We start from the raw sequence: 15,104 nt of genomic DNA on the forward strand, positions 1-15,104 counted from the left end.
CCGAGGCGAATAGAACGGGCAGCTATGGGCGGAGTCTGACCAGCATGATGTATTTGTTGCTGTCACCTAGCAACCGTCTCTAAGTGAGGAAAGCTGTGAAAAGTGTAATTTTCAGAGGAATCGTCGCCAAATCAGTCTAATACATTAATGCCATCAACACAAAGTTTAGGAGCGTAATACTAATGATTTGGTGTGAAGTTCCTGTGACGTGACCTTTCCAGTCTATGGGTCAGACTCAAACACACGGAGCTCTGAAGCAGACCTGTGCGTCCCTTAGTGTCCTCTCTCTCTGTAACAACAGAGACGAGCAGCGCGGCTTCCGTGGTCTGTGCAGCTTCAGGTTTATGGACGTGCTCTGCTGTCGACATGCTGCGGCAGATGTGACGCGTTTGTGCTCCGTGTATTTCTGCCGTAGTTTTGGTTTTCCACCCCCGATGTAAATAATAATGATAAACTTTGTCTCATTCAGAGACCAGAGACCCAAACTAGATCTACCGTATCAGCAGAGCAATCACGTAATGCACAGCAGCAGACTATGATGCAGGTAGATTATTTTCTGAAATATAGTGACTGTATTCTTGTATTAGTCTATTATCACTTTATTTTTTCTCAAAATATCACGACTCCTCCAAATCTCAGAGAACACAGATGAGATATATTTTGAATGTGCACAAAGTTTTCAACATGAAATGTTGCTCAAACACATCTGAAATATTACAGTCCAGGGGTTTATTAATTCATTAAAATAAATGAATGTATCATTGAGGTGAATAATTGTCATGTGCACATTTAAGGAGGTTACTTCCTCAACAAAAGACGAAGAGAAGGGAGGAGTAACTGATGCTAGGCTACATGTGTGCTGACTCAGATAGAATTAGTAAAGTCCATCTACAGGAGAAGAAATAGATGAAAGCAATACAGAATGCCTGAGAGCCTTACTGCAATATATTGTTAGACGTATACAGCTGCAAAACTTGTTAATAAAAAATACTCTAAAACAAATATCCTATATTAAATAAAGGTTTTCCTCTCCTGCTTAACAGTAAAACCTACACTGTACATTTACAACTTGACAACTTTACTGTTAATTCCTCCTCTGCTCCGATCGCCAACAGCTGTCTGCTCTCAGCGCACCCACCATCTCTCACTGTCTCTCTCTCGCCGACAGCAGGCTACACAATGAGCTATTCCCCAAAAAAGTTATGCATAACACGAGTCGTCATTTTGAACCCAGTCATATTTCCATCGGACAACTGGCTAGTCGTATTTACTTGGGCAAGAAACTGAACCCTGAATTGCCCCTGATGCTGCTTCAGCTAAATCAAATGTAATTTAAAAAGTCGACATACCGCCCAGCCCTACGTCATATCGCCCAGCCCTATTGGACATGAAATAGAAAGGCACACGTGTGTGTGTGTGTGTGTGTGGCATGTGTAAGGTCCCACAATTCACAGTTCTTGTGACACCAAAAACCAAGCCCTGAAGGCCAAGCAACTGTATGTAGACCTCCATGCTCAAACTGTGACCAAGACCCTTTCTCAAACAGAATTAGCATGTATATGCAGGTTTTACACCGGTAAACCTGCTAAAAATAGCCGATAGACTCCTTTCCTATTGCCAGTAGACGAGTATAACTGTCTGTTATTGTTCTGGTGTGTCACGAACGCGCCGGAGAAAACGGGTGTTGTTAACTTCTCCTGCTACAGCTTTCCGATAAAGTGCACAAAACTTCTAAACTTCGCTTAGACCGATTGCTCTGCAATCACCGTCACTTTCTCACCCGCTCCACCACACACTCCCCAGACACCGACACACACACACACACACACACGTGTTTTTTTTTGGTAGGAAACGGGTATAGCAGAACCTTACAAGTGTTCCAGAGATGGGAGAGCCTGCAGGAAGGACAAACCTCTCAGCAGTCAGTTAGGCTAAACGAGCCACTCTGGAAAAAGAAAACATGTGTGGAGAGACTTGTAGAGGAGCATTCACAGACCAGCCACCTTGACAGCCCTGCTAGCAGCACCTAGAGGCTATGGTGCTCCTCACATCCAACCCCTCCATAGTCGTGTGACCTGTCTGACAAACTGAGTCCAATGTCAGCCTCAAAGCTTGTCCAGATCAAGTTTTGAGAAACTGGCACATTTTTATAATGAACATGCATTTTAGATGTTAGAAAAGTTGACAGGACGTTTTCTTTTTCTCTCATGTAGTGATGCGGACCATGACAGACGAACTCCGTCTCCAGATGTTATCATCCTGTCAGACAACGAGGCATCCAGTCCCAGAACAACACCTCGCCCTGAGGAGCGCCTGCACCAGGCCAACCTGGACATGTTTAAGGTAAAACTTTAAGGAATACACTCAATGTATTGTACAGCTGTCTTCAACCTGAATAACTATCAGAGTCAGGAGCTGTCAAAATGAAGTCTCTATAGTCCTTGATTAATCCACGGTATGAATGCATTAGTATGAAATGAAATCTATAGAGCATGCTTTGCTATACAGGGCTACAGTATCTATCAGAATCAGAAAAGCTTTATTGCCAAGTACGTTTTTTACACATACAAGGAATTAGTTTTGGTGTTGTAGGTGCACGTCACACATTCTCTAAAATAAGTTAAACAAACAGGTTAAACAGAACAAACAATATAAGTCTATATATATATATATATATATATATATATATATATACACACACACACACACAGAATGTATTAAATGTATCTATGGCGCACATGGGAAATGATCAACAATGAAAAATATCAATTATAAAATACAGTTAAATTAAAATGAATTGTAGGGACTCACTAACTGAAACAAAACATACCTCAACACAAATAACTAATGAAATGCATCATTAGACCATAGAGCTGGGCAATATATCGATATGATATCGTGATGTGAGACTAAATATCGTCTTTTGGATATCGTAATATCGCAATATGACATAAGCAGTGTCTTTTCCTGGTTTTAAAGGCTGTATTACAGTAAAGTGATGTCATTTTCTGAACTTTTGACTGTTCTAGCTGTTCTGTTATTTGCCTTTACCCACTTAGTCGTCATATCCACATTACTGATGATTATTTATTATCATTGCGTAAATATTTTGTGAAAGCACCAATAGTCAACACTACAATATTGTTGCGGTATCGATATTGAGGTATTTGGTCAAAAATATCATGATATTTGATTTTCTCCATATCGCCCAGCCCTATTAGACCATTAGAATGAAAATAAAATTTCCTTTATTTAAAGGCGTATTTAGGCAGCTCAAAGGTGTGTAATAGGTTTCCTTAAATTTGCCATCTGGTTACCATGTGTCACTGTGATGTCCAGGGGAAGACAGGAGAAGAGAGGCAGCAGTTGATCAAAGCTCTGAGAGAGGAGCTGCGTCTGGAGGAGGCGCGCCTGGTCCTGCTCAAGAAGCTCCGACAGAGTCAGATGCAGAAGGAGAATGTGGTGCAGAAGGTCAGTGCTGCTGGTCACTCTGTTGCATCTGCCTGCTCCTGGAATATTCAGTGGTGGAATGTAATGGATTACCTTTTCTTTCAGTACTGTTCTTTAATACAATTGTGTGGTTTAAATGTACTTGAGTATTTCCATGTTATCCTACTCTAATATTCTACTACATTTCAGAGGGAAATATTGTACTTTGTACACTACATTTATTTATTTAAAGATATAATTAAATATTTACTAAAATGTGAGGGGTGTACTCACTTTTGTGAGATACTGTAACTGGTAGATTAAACTCTTAGCTACCAGAGGAGCTAACTGGTAGATTAAACTCTTAACTACCAGAGGAGCTAACTGGTAGATTAAACTCTTAGCTACCAGAGGAACTAACTGGTAGATTAAACTCTTAGCTACCAGAGGAGCTAACTGGTAGATTAAACTCTTAGCTACCAGAGGAGCTAACTGGTAGATTAAACTCTTAGCTACCAGAGGAACTAACTGGTAGATTAAACTCTTAACTACCCGAGGAGCTAACTGGTAGATTAAACTCTTAACTACCAGAGGAGCTAACTGGTAGATTAAACTCTTAACTACCAGAGGAGCTAACTGGTAGATTAAACTCTTAACTACCAGAGGAGCTAACTGGTAGATTAAACTCTTAACTACCAGAGGAGCTAACTGGTAGATTAAACTCTTAGCTACCAGAGGAGCTAACTGGTAGATTAAACTCTTAGCTACCAGAGGAGCTAACTGGTAGATTAAACTCTTAGCTACCAGAGGAGCTAACTGGTAGATTAAACTCTTAGTTACCAGCAGAACTAACTGGTAGATTAAACTCTTAACTACCAGTGGAGCTAACTGGTAGATTAAACTCTTAGCTACCAGCAGAACTAACTGGTAGATTAAACTCTTAGCTACCAGAGGAGCTAACTGGTAGATTAAACTCTTAGCTACCAGAGGAGCTAACTGGTAGATTAAACTCTTAGCTACCAGAGGAGCTAACTGGTAGATTAAACTCTTAGCTACCAGAGGAGCTAACTGGTAGATTAAACTCTTAACTACCAGTGGAGCTAACTGGTAGATTAAACTCTTAGCTACCAGAGGAGCTAACTGGTAGATTAAACTCTTAATTCAATTCAGTTTTATTTGTAGTATCAAATCATAACAAGAGTTATCTCGAGACACTTTACAGATAGAGTAGGACTAGACCACACTCTATAATTTACAAAGACCCAACAATTACAATAATTCCCTCAAGAGCAAGCATTAGCAGTAGCTAATGCGACAGTGGCGAGGAAAAACTCCCTTTCGGGAAGAAACCTCAGACCCAGACTCTTGGTAGGCGGTGTCTGACGGTGCCGGTTGGGGGTGTGATGAACAGTGGTAGTAATAGTCACAATAAAGATAATGGAACAGTGACTACAATGGTAGTCGTAGTATTTCAAGTCATAGTAGGGCACCGCAGGGCGTTACGGGGTGTAATGTGGGACAGCACAGCATGGGTGGATGCGGTAGGACGCAGCCGGACACCGCAGGGAATCGCAGAGCGTAGCAGGGTGTAGCAGGTCCCTAGCGACAGCTGCACCCAAGACCCAGGTCTTGGTGCCACCCTAATCCAAGGCGATATTCTGGGTGAAGAAGAAACATAAGGAGCTAGGTTAGTAACAAGCATTTCTGGGAGAAGGATGCACATAAAAGGAACAAATGAAAAGAGAGAAGAAAGAGCAGCTCATTGTGTCATAGGGAGGAAGGAACTTCCCCAGCAGTCTAGAATTATAATAGCATAACTAAGAGAGGCAGGCTAAAGAGAGGTGCCGGATCGGGCTTGAACTCTCCCCTGCCGGAACGGGCTGTACTTCCTGCCTCCCTCTACTCTCACTATATTATTGATTATATGATAGGTAGATCTGATGACTATGAGGAGAAGCAGAGGGAAGCTGGGGTGCTGTGTCTGTAGCTATACACCCTGCCCCGCCGGTCTAGGCATACGCTGCAACTCCTCACTCCCTAACTATAAGCGTTCGGTTGGGGAGATTGTTTTTGAGGAACGTTGTCGTTTGGCCGATCCAGGCAGTGTAGGCCACCGGACCGTCTGACTACTGCATCCCTCAGAAGCTTTCGCCGCGCGGTAGCAATTCTCTTCTGTGACGACGGCTGGTCAGTCGGTGTTGAAGGGGGGCGAGCCCAGCGAACCGCTTCGGCCGCTACCGGTTCCGACTACGGCAAGGATAACCGGTGTCGACCAAGAAGATGGACGTTGGCAGGCGGCTGAGTCCCATGGCGCAGTATCCTGGGAGGCCACCGGGAGAGATGAGATCCGGAGCGACTGATTATGAGCCACGTCCCTAACTATAAGCTTTATCAAAGAGGAGGGTTTTCAGTTTATTCTTAAATGTGGTGACAGTGTCTGCCCCCCAAACCCAGACTGGGAGCTGGTTCCACAGGAGAGGAGCCTGATAGCTAAATGCTCTGGCTCCCATTCTACTTTTAGAGACTCTAGGAACCACTAGTAGCTCTGAGTTCTGGGAGCGCAGTGCTCTAATGGGACAATAAGGTACTAAGAGCTCTTCTAGATATGATGGTGCTTGACCATTTAGAGCTTTGTAGGTCAGGAGAAGGATTTTAAATTCAATCCTGGATTTTACAGGAAGCCAATGCAGAGAAGCTAGTACAGGGGAAATATGGTCTCTTTTCTTAGTTCTTGTCAGAACACGTGCTGTAGCATTCTGGATCAGCTGGAGAGTCCTAAGGGACTTATTTGAGCATCCTGATAGTAAGGAATTACAGTAGTCCAGCCTGGAAGTAATGAATACATGGACTAGTTTTTCAGCATCGTTTTGAGATAGGATGTTCCTGATTTTGGCAATGTTACGAAGATTAAAAAAGGCTGTTCTTGAGGTTTGTTTTAAGTGGGCGTTAAAGGATAAGTCTTGATCAAAAATAACTCCTAGATTTCTGACAGTAGTGGTGTAGGCCAGGGCAATGCCATCTAAGGTAGCTATAGCTTGGGTCCCAGGACAATAACTTCAGTTTTGTTGGAGTTTAACATCAGAAAATTGTAGGTCATCCAGGTTGTTATAACTTTAATGCATGCTTGAAGTTTAGCTAACTGGCCGCTTTCGTCTGGCTTAATTGACAGATATAATTGGGTGTCGTCTGCGTAGCAGTGAAAGTTAATTGAGTGTTTCCTAATGATATTGCCTAGAGGAAGCATATATAAGGAGAATAGAATTGGTCCAAGCACCGAGCCTTGAGGAATGCCATGGTTAACTTTAGCGTACTTGGAGGATTTATCGTTGATATTAACAAATTGGGATCGCTCAGAGAAATAGGACTTAAACCAGCTTAGTGCGATTCCTTTAATACCAACTAAGTGTTCCAGTCTCTGTACCAGGATGGTATGGTCAATAGTGTTGAATGCAGCACTAAGGTCCAATAAGACAAGTATGGAAACAAGTCCTTTGTCAGCAGCAGTTAGAAGGTCGTTAGTGATTTTCACCAGTGCCGTCTCTGTGCTAGGATGCTTTCTAAATCCTGACTGAAAATCTTCAAATAGACTATTTCTATGTAGAAAGTCACATAACTGATTAGCGACTACTTTCTCAAGGATCTTGGAGAGAAAGGGAAGGTTAGATGTAGGTCTATAGTTGGCTAAGACCTAGGGATCGAGGGTGGGTTTTTTCAGAATAGGTTTTATCACAGCTACTTTAAATGACTGTGGTACATAACCTGTTAATATAGACATATTGATCGTGTCTAATAATGTGGTGTTTACCACGGATAGTACTTCTTTAAGTAGCCTCGTTGGAATGGGGTCTAGGAGACAGGTAGTTGGCTTAGCTGAAGAGACCTTTAACATTAGTTGTTGAAGGTCTATAGGAAAAAAGCAGTCTAAGTATGTATCGGGTCCTTTCGTTCTCTCCAGCCCCCCTGCGCCCAATAGTGAGCCGTTAAACTCTTCGCTATCAGAGGAGCTAACTGGTAGATTAAACTCTTAGCTACCAGAGGAGCTAACTGGTAGATTAAACTCTTAGCTACCAGAGGAGCTAACTGGTAGATTAAACTCTTAGCTACCAGAGGAGCTAACTGGTAGATTAAACTCTTAGCTACCAGAGGAGCTAACTGGTAGATTAAACTCTTAGCTACCAGAGGAGCTAACTGGTAGATTAAACTGTCGTCATCTGTTTAGCTCGCCTCTGGCCCGCCTATATCAGATACAGCGATGTGATTGGTGCAGCTCGGCTACCACGGCATAGTTAATGAGTTAATGAGTTAATGAGTTAATGAGCATCATTACTGAATGCCAGAGGGACTCGCTGAGCTAATTACAATTGTGCTCTCGCGAGAACTCTGGATTTCCAGGGTAATGTACTTGTACTTTAAGATTTTGAATGAAGGACTTTTACAGAGTTTTTTTTCTACACTGTGGTATTGCTACCTTTACTGAAAATGATCTGAGCACTTCTTACACCTTTGTGAATTATTTAAAAAAAAACAATATGCAGTGTTTTTATTTGGTAAAGCCTCTATACACCAATTCTTCTTTTCTAAGCATTGATTGATTTTCGTTTATCTCACTAAAATTTTCATGGAATTCTCTCTTATTCTCTTATGGTTTGTTAGAATTTCATGTGTGCCCTGGGTGTGCTCAATTAGTGATGTCTGAAGGTATTCACCAATTTATTGTGTGTATGACCAGCATTGTTTTCTAATCAACTGGACACTTAGCCAGCTTCACGGCATTCAAAACAAACATTGCATCACACAAGTCGTGAAAGACTGCAAGCTCTGATTGGTGGGGTCCAACAGTGTCCAGTGTCTTTAATTTAAGTCATGTAAGTCTGGAAGGAAGGGAATCTAATTACAAAATTTCGAACACTAGTTGTGCTTGGTACTATGGTAAGCAAATATATGATCAGTGTTAAATAGGCTAAACATGTAAAGTCATTGGTTGCTCATTTCAGATTGGCTGTTATGGTCACGCTGTAAATGGGTACTGTAATATGATCTAAAATGTATGTGAAGTAAAACCATCGGGTTACCAATACACATGTTCGTATTACATAAATCATATTGTCCTGTTAAAGCTTTGTTTATGGCTGCTTGCAGGTTCCAGTGGTTCAGAACGCTGCATCCTCTGTGCAGCCCCCTCCCATCCACAACTCTCCTGGCCTGGGCAAGCTGCCTGTGAGGCCGGGCCTGCACAACCCTGAGCCCCAGAACCTCCGCAATGCACAGGTCTGTGCGTGTGTGTTTGTGTGTTCTTATATATGCGAGTAACCATTTCTTTTCTACACCTCCAGAGATGTTATTTAATATTCTGCCCACTACTTTCACAATATTATTAGTCCTGAGTGAATCAAGTGGGGAAAACATAGCTCACTAAACTCTAGCTCATTAAACGGTCACCAATTGTACACCAACAGGTCAGTTTACTGGTCTTGGTTAGTGCTACTCAGAAAAAACAGTTATAGTATATATAGTTAGTAAAAGAATGTATTCAGTGTCTCTGGAGGAGCTTTGTCAAGTCTGAGAACTTGAGAACAAATTAATAACAGAGAACCTGTGAGGTGTGGAGTTTCAAAAGACATGGGTGTTTGCAAAGCAGGGAGGATCTAAGCAAAAGATGCCATCCCATTGCATTGTGGGAAATGTAGTATCCAGTGCTTTTGGAGCTTGGCCAATACTAGATTTTGACCATTCTTGTATAAAAATGTGTCGCTTGTGAGTCCCCTAACATAATTGAAATGCAATACTAAATCACTGAAGGACTCTTTTAACAGATTCAAAAGTCCTTCTTCAAGCTTTGTTTTAGGAGAGGACTTTGTCTGTTGACTATTTAACTGAAATTTGACTGTGCTTAGTCTTGTCTCGGACTTGACTTAAGTGGTCTTGACTACATCCCCACAGTTCCATTTTGGGGAATCCTAACAGAAATTGAAACACAGATGTCTTTTCCTCAGCCTCACGTCTCATCATCCAGACTTCTCTGAGTAAATCTGCTATATGAGGTCAGGGTAAAGGTTAAATTAGGATTGTGACGTTGGTGTTGACTGACATTAGGACTGGGTTTACTTTAGACAATGGATGGGTTAGAATGCTGGCAATGGTAGAACGTCCCACTTTGATTATGAGACATCCTCCTGCTGGAAGCCTTTGTTCTTGCATGACGTAGCCCTGCTCCTCCATTCCATGTTAAGTTGGTATTACTATTCAGCAGATTTGTGTGTGTGTGTGTGTGTGTGTGTGTGTGTGTGTGTGTGTGTGTGTGTGTGTGTGTGTGTGTGTGTGTGTGTGTGTGTGTGTGTGTGTGTGTGTGTGTGTGTGTGTGTGTGTGTGTGTGTGTGTGTGTGTGTGTGTGTGTGTGTGTGTGTGTTCAGCTTGCTTTGTATGGATAGTGATATTCTGCTGGTTTGTTGTTAGTTCACTCACCAAGCAGCTGCTGCCCTCTGCTGCCCACGCTGTATATATAATATTTGTCTAAACACTAGGTATACACTGGCTCTGTGTACATGAAGGGAGAACTCCTCCTTCAATATGGATGCTCACGTTCACACCAGCAAAGGTGGATCTGGCGATTATAGAGCTTGATATTTCCGACCGCACTTGAAGGCAGCTTCATTTCACAGAGAAAAAGACAGTCAGCTGTTACACCAAGAGGCAGTCATGTTTCCTGTTTACTGTATGGGACTCTCACACCGCCTCATAACGGACTCAAGTCTGATCCACGCTTCCATGATCGCCCACCGCAGCATGACATCTGGTTGTGTTTCTCCAAAAAATGTAATCGGTCTCAACTTTTGGCCATAGGACGCTGCGTTGTTTCTGCTCCCCCTGCGGCACCCGCCACCGCAGCCTAAACACACTACCCCCATTCAATATCAAAGGGCAGACCTGTGTTTTCGCCGGACAGCAGGCAGAAGGCAGGCTAAACCTGGTTTGTGTTAAAATATGTCTACATAAGTGCCATATACTGTGTATAATAAATAGATTTACACAATGTTATACACTCAGTTGTCAGTGTATTAGACTCACCTAGGTCAACTAATGCAGGCTAATACTATAAATCCTCTTTATGAAGGTTACAATACATTGCATTGTTATATTGTTAAAAAGAGGTTATCTTGCATACCTGTTGAATTGTATAGCATCATACTGACAGAAATATTATGTAAACATAATGTATATCAGTGAAGGTAGACTAAATATTAAAATCACCTCTCAATACAAATCAACGCCTCTAAAACAGTTTGAACAAAAGTTGAACATTATTATTGAATGCAGTAGTGTTAGACTAGACTGTTAGTTTTAGCTGGCCACTGGGTGTATTTAGGTGCATTAAAGCTAAGTTCACTCGCCACAACTTTCAAAATGGTCAGGTCTCTGTACTGTTCACACTACACAAGTAATGTTATTTATTGTCAGTTTCACAACAATTACAGAAGCAGAAGTTAATGAAAATCTTGGGTTTTGGGCTCCCTCCAACAATGCTAATGAAGTTAGTATGGAACAGAAAATCATATGTGAATAAATGAGAATCTAAGACATAAGACATTAAATGGTACAAGTTAAAATATAGGGATAAATATAACAATGACATGTGAAATAAGGTCATAGAAATTTGTGGGAGACAGTAATTACGAATTAATAAGCTAAGCGTAAACATGAATGCATATAGCATTTATAGCACACTGCTGTTAGCACATAACAGCAGTGTGTAAGATGCAGGCAGGTACGGCATACATGAAACAACATAACCAAGTGGCTGGCATGGTGCAAGGTAACATCTGTGCCCAGTATGGGCTGGAAGTCCCGAGGTTAGAGTGGAAGGCACCTCTAAAGGTGGCTGAGCATGACCGAGCTAAGATCCTGTGGGACTTCCAGGTCCAGACTGATAAAAGGATGGCTAACCAACAGGACATCATTGTTGGTTGACAATTAGAAGCAGAAGGCAGTTGTGGTAGTTGTAGCAAAGCTAAGCAACAGCAACATCAAGAAGAAGGAACACGAGAAGCTTGGAAAATACCAAGGCCTTAGAGAGGAGCTAAAAAAGATGTGGAAAGTGAAGGCAACAGTGGTTCCAGTGGTAATTGGAGGACTTGGGGCTGTAACCTCTATACTGGGACAGTGGCTAGGAACAGCTAAGATACTGCTCAGAACCCTCAGGCCTCTGGTAGGGGACCTGAGCTTGGAGGAAGGAAAAAGACTGCCCAGTATGGGGCAAATAGGGAAATGGTATATATGTTCATGTAATCGGCGATCGGACTTGTCAGTCTTTTTTTGAGGCAGTGTGAGAGTTCTGTACAGCAAACAGGAAACTTCACTGCCTCTATCGCAGCCACAAGGAAGTTTTCAACCGAAACACTGGAGCAAGCACTGAACTGGCCAGGAGTTTGTGCAACAACAAAGCACAGTCTTTTCTTTCTCTCTTTCTGCGAAATGATGCTGCCTTCAACTGCCGTCGGAAATGTCAAGCTCTATAAACGATCTATAAACAGTCCTAAATGAAATATTCAATGTCAATTACATTTTATTTGTGTTATGTTATATACTTTGATAAAACTTGTCTTTGTTTTTTCCTTTCTGTAGGGTCATACAGTCATCAGGTCAGCAGCCAATGCCAGCCTGCCCCCCATGCTGATGTCCCAGCGAGTAATAGCCCCTAACCCTTCCCAGCTGCAGGGCCAGAGGATTTCCTCTAAGACTGGGATGTCTCGCTCCAGCTCCAGCAGCATGGCCAATGCCGTGAGCTACCAGCAGGTATGGATTCGTACCGAGCCTGGCTAACTGCTCCAATAATGCATTCAATAATGTCATACACTGTGTTGACAGAGATGTACGCTTTTCTCTCTCTATTTATGCAACCGGAACATCTTGTTTAGGGATGATTGTTTCTCATATTGTGATCTTAATTTAATGTAACAAACATCCGTAACCGTTTAGAGAGTGGGAGAGAGCAGCACATTCAGTCAAGGAGTATCCACAGTATGCTTTACTTGGGGGGGTTAACAGCTCAATGGTGTTTTAAGCCCCCACCGTCGACTTCAAGGAACCTAACCCTAAAGGCTGTTTTACAGTTCTGTGGAGGCTTCACGCAGAGCTTTCTCCGTAGCCTACGTAAGTGGCCTGATGTTATACTTGTGTGCTGGTGTGTGCGTCGAGCCGGCGTGTGTGTGTGTGTGTGTGTGTGTGTGTGTGGGGGGGAGGAGTGTGAGAGTGACAGTGATTATCTTCAGAGTGAGTAGTCACTCTAGAGTCGCTACCAAGCCACGGCCGAGCGATGTGCATCACTGCGACGTGTAGTTACATTTTTCGAGAGGCGACATCAGGCTACGGCGTAGGGTCCGGCATAGACGCAGAGAGGTCTGCAGGGGTACGCCGTCAGTTCTACGCAGAAGCATAAAACAGCCTTAACCCTTGCCTAACCCTAACCCTAGTGCTTTCCATGCAGCGCTGCCTGGAAGACGACATTGGGGGCTTAAAACACCAAACACCGGGTTAATAGTCAAGTCAATTGTGAAGACTAGACAGATCCTGACAAAGAGAAAAATCTGTATAGTGTGCTTTTGTACTTTTGACGTCGTCATGCTAAAAAGCTGCGTTTCGACAAAAGTTAGGAACTAGAAGGTTCCTTCAGCCCATTGTTATGTGTTTCCACTGCGGTCTAAACACCTGTGAAGATTAGGCAAATTAGTATGCTGACATGTGAAAAAGCAACATAATGGGACGAGGGCTGCTGGTGGTTGCAGGGGTGAACACACTGCAGCCTGCAGTTCAGTGTGCCGGCCTGTTTCATCTAAAAAACACGTCTTACTGCTACGACATATACTGCTGCATAGTATTTACTGCTGCACATTGGATGGAATGAATGAAACGCAGAGGAGGAAAATGAAACTAAGAGGGTCTGTCTCCACAGTAAATCATCTGTTGAGTGTTTGATGGTTATTTATTTGTGCTTTAGAACGTAACTGCCTTGAAACAATCAGAAAGTAACATTTATTTCTCTCATTCACAGCACCGCCGTGCTGTTTCTCTCAGCTCGATCTCTCTCTCTCTCTCTCTCTTTTTCTCTGTCTTCTTTAGAATGAGTCAGGAACATGACAGCAAAGCCTAACTTTACTTTGAATGTTGTTAAACAAAGAGAAATGTTCTCCCCTCGTCCTAAAATGGTCATAAATCCATAATAGGTACATGTGTTGAAGCAGCAGCGCTGTATGGGTTTGACCAATCAGCAGCAGTCATCCCTGCAAACCCCACCCCGAAAGTTCCTGTACTTTCAGAAAGTACTACCCCACGAGCCAGGCGTGGACTGGGCCAAAAATTGGCCCTGGCATTTTGGCCCAGACCGGCCCACCACAATCGATCACACAAATGTAAGAGCACACAAATGTAAGTCATATATATATATTACATTGGGCGTAGGTTTTTTTCAACATTGTGGGGGACACATATTAAGCAACGGGGTCTGGAGGTTGTAAACACACACACACACACACACACACACACAAACCTACAGACCTGCATTTATTTTTACAGGCTGTTATGTTATGAAGACAGGCTAATAATGACCTGGCGACAATGATTTCCATAACCATAGTAACTCATTCCTGCCTGTGTGTGCAAGGCAAGAGAGAGACGACCTGCTGACTCCGAGCTAAGTGTGCTCTGAGCAGCCAGCAAGTCGCTAAAAGGGTCAGAAAAGGGGGGTAAAAAATGTTTTGGCCTGCAATTTCACCACGCCTCCCTTGCGTTTTGTCTGATCCATTTTGGCACATTTTGTAGCAGATGCTGTCTAATGAAGGCACTGAGCACAAAGGGGTTTCAAAGATATGATTAGGCCAGCCATGTGTCAATTAATAAAATAAATCAGTATGCTGATCTACCTGTTTTATGGGCTGGTCAGACAGCAACAAACACAACAACAAAAAAGTCGGCCCAAAAGGTACGTTGGTATGTCAGACGACCAGTCCACCTCTGCCTTAAGCATCCCCCTTTGGGGGCTATATTATTACCAGATCTCAATTTAGACCCTGGTCCCTGCAGTCGAAATGCAGTTCCTCAAAAGGTTTCTAGTCCCTGGGGAAAGTTCCTGCAGTTGAAAAGGGGCTATAAAGACTTAACCCAAAAGGGACCTGAGGACCATCAGACTCTTTCCCAATAGACCTGAAAGTAATTAGGCCTAGTGCAAAAAGAAGTCAACTCGAGGAGATACAAATAAAGACAAAACACCAACCATATAAATAGAGAGTATAACGGTCATTCCTATTTAAATCAACGTATCAGGATGGTCAGAGCGGCAGACATTTTTATGTGTACCGTTGTCATTGCAAAGAACTGTGACCATTGTGGCGGGCTAACTTTGACATAAACTTCCATATGAACGGACTTGCGACAAGTTGCGGACTCACTGAGGTGAGGTTTTGCGACAAATGAGCATTGTAGTATGAAGCATGGAGAGCCGTCTTTGGTGCACTATGTTCGTTGCCTTGCTGCAAGACGATTTAATTGTTTCATATTTCTGAGTCTTTTTTAAGTCCTCAAATTAAAATGGCGGTTTAGTGTGGACGGTAATCGTCCGTCTGACAGTCTGGCGAGGTCGGTGACTCGAGTCTGTTCCGTCGTCCGTCCGAGGAGTTTTCGGCCTT

General features: G+C 42.8%; 1 protein-coding gene across 3 annotated transcripts in view; it reads left to right on the forward strand.

The window, feature by feature from the left end:
- gatad2b (GATA zinc finger domain containing 2B) overlaps positions 1-15,104 on the forward strand; it is a 64,667-nt gene that overhangs the window by 39,375 nt on the left and 10,188 nt on the right. For 2 of the 3 annotated variants that reach the window (XM_078266996.1, XM_078266997.1), the window contains 5 exons: positions 2,214-2,343; positions 3,340-3,471; positions 8,569-8,697; positions 12,049-12,219; positions 13,647-13,832. In XM_078266996.1, coding sequence (XP_078123122.1) covers positions 2,214-2,343; positions 3,340-3,471; positions 8,569-8,697; positions 12,049-12,219; positions 13,647-13,832 — 748 coding nt within the window. The remainder of the gene's footprint in view (positions 1-2,213; positions 2,344-3,339; positions 3,472-8,568; positions 8,698-12,048; positions 12,220-13,646; positions 13,833-15,104) is intronic. The other variant, XM_078266999.1, reaches the window with a different exon arrangement.

The sequence above is a fragment of the Sander vitreus genome, chromosome 14, assembly GCF_031162955.1.
Source record: "Sander vitreus isolate 19-12246 chromosome 14, sanVit1, whole genome shotgun sequence".
Taxonomy (NCBI): domain Eukaryota; kingdom Metazoa; phylum Chordata; class Actinopteri; order Perciformes; family Percidae; genus Sander; species Sander vitreus.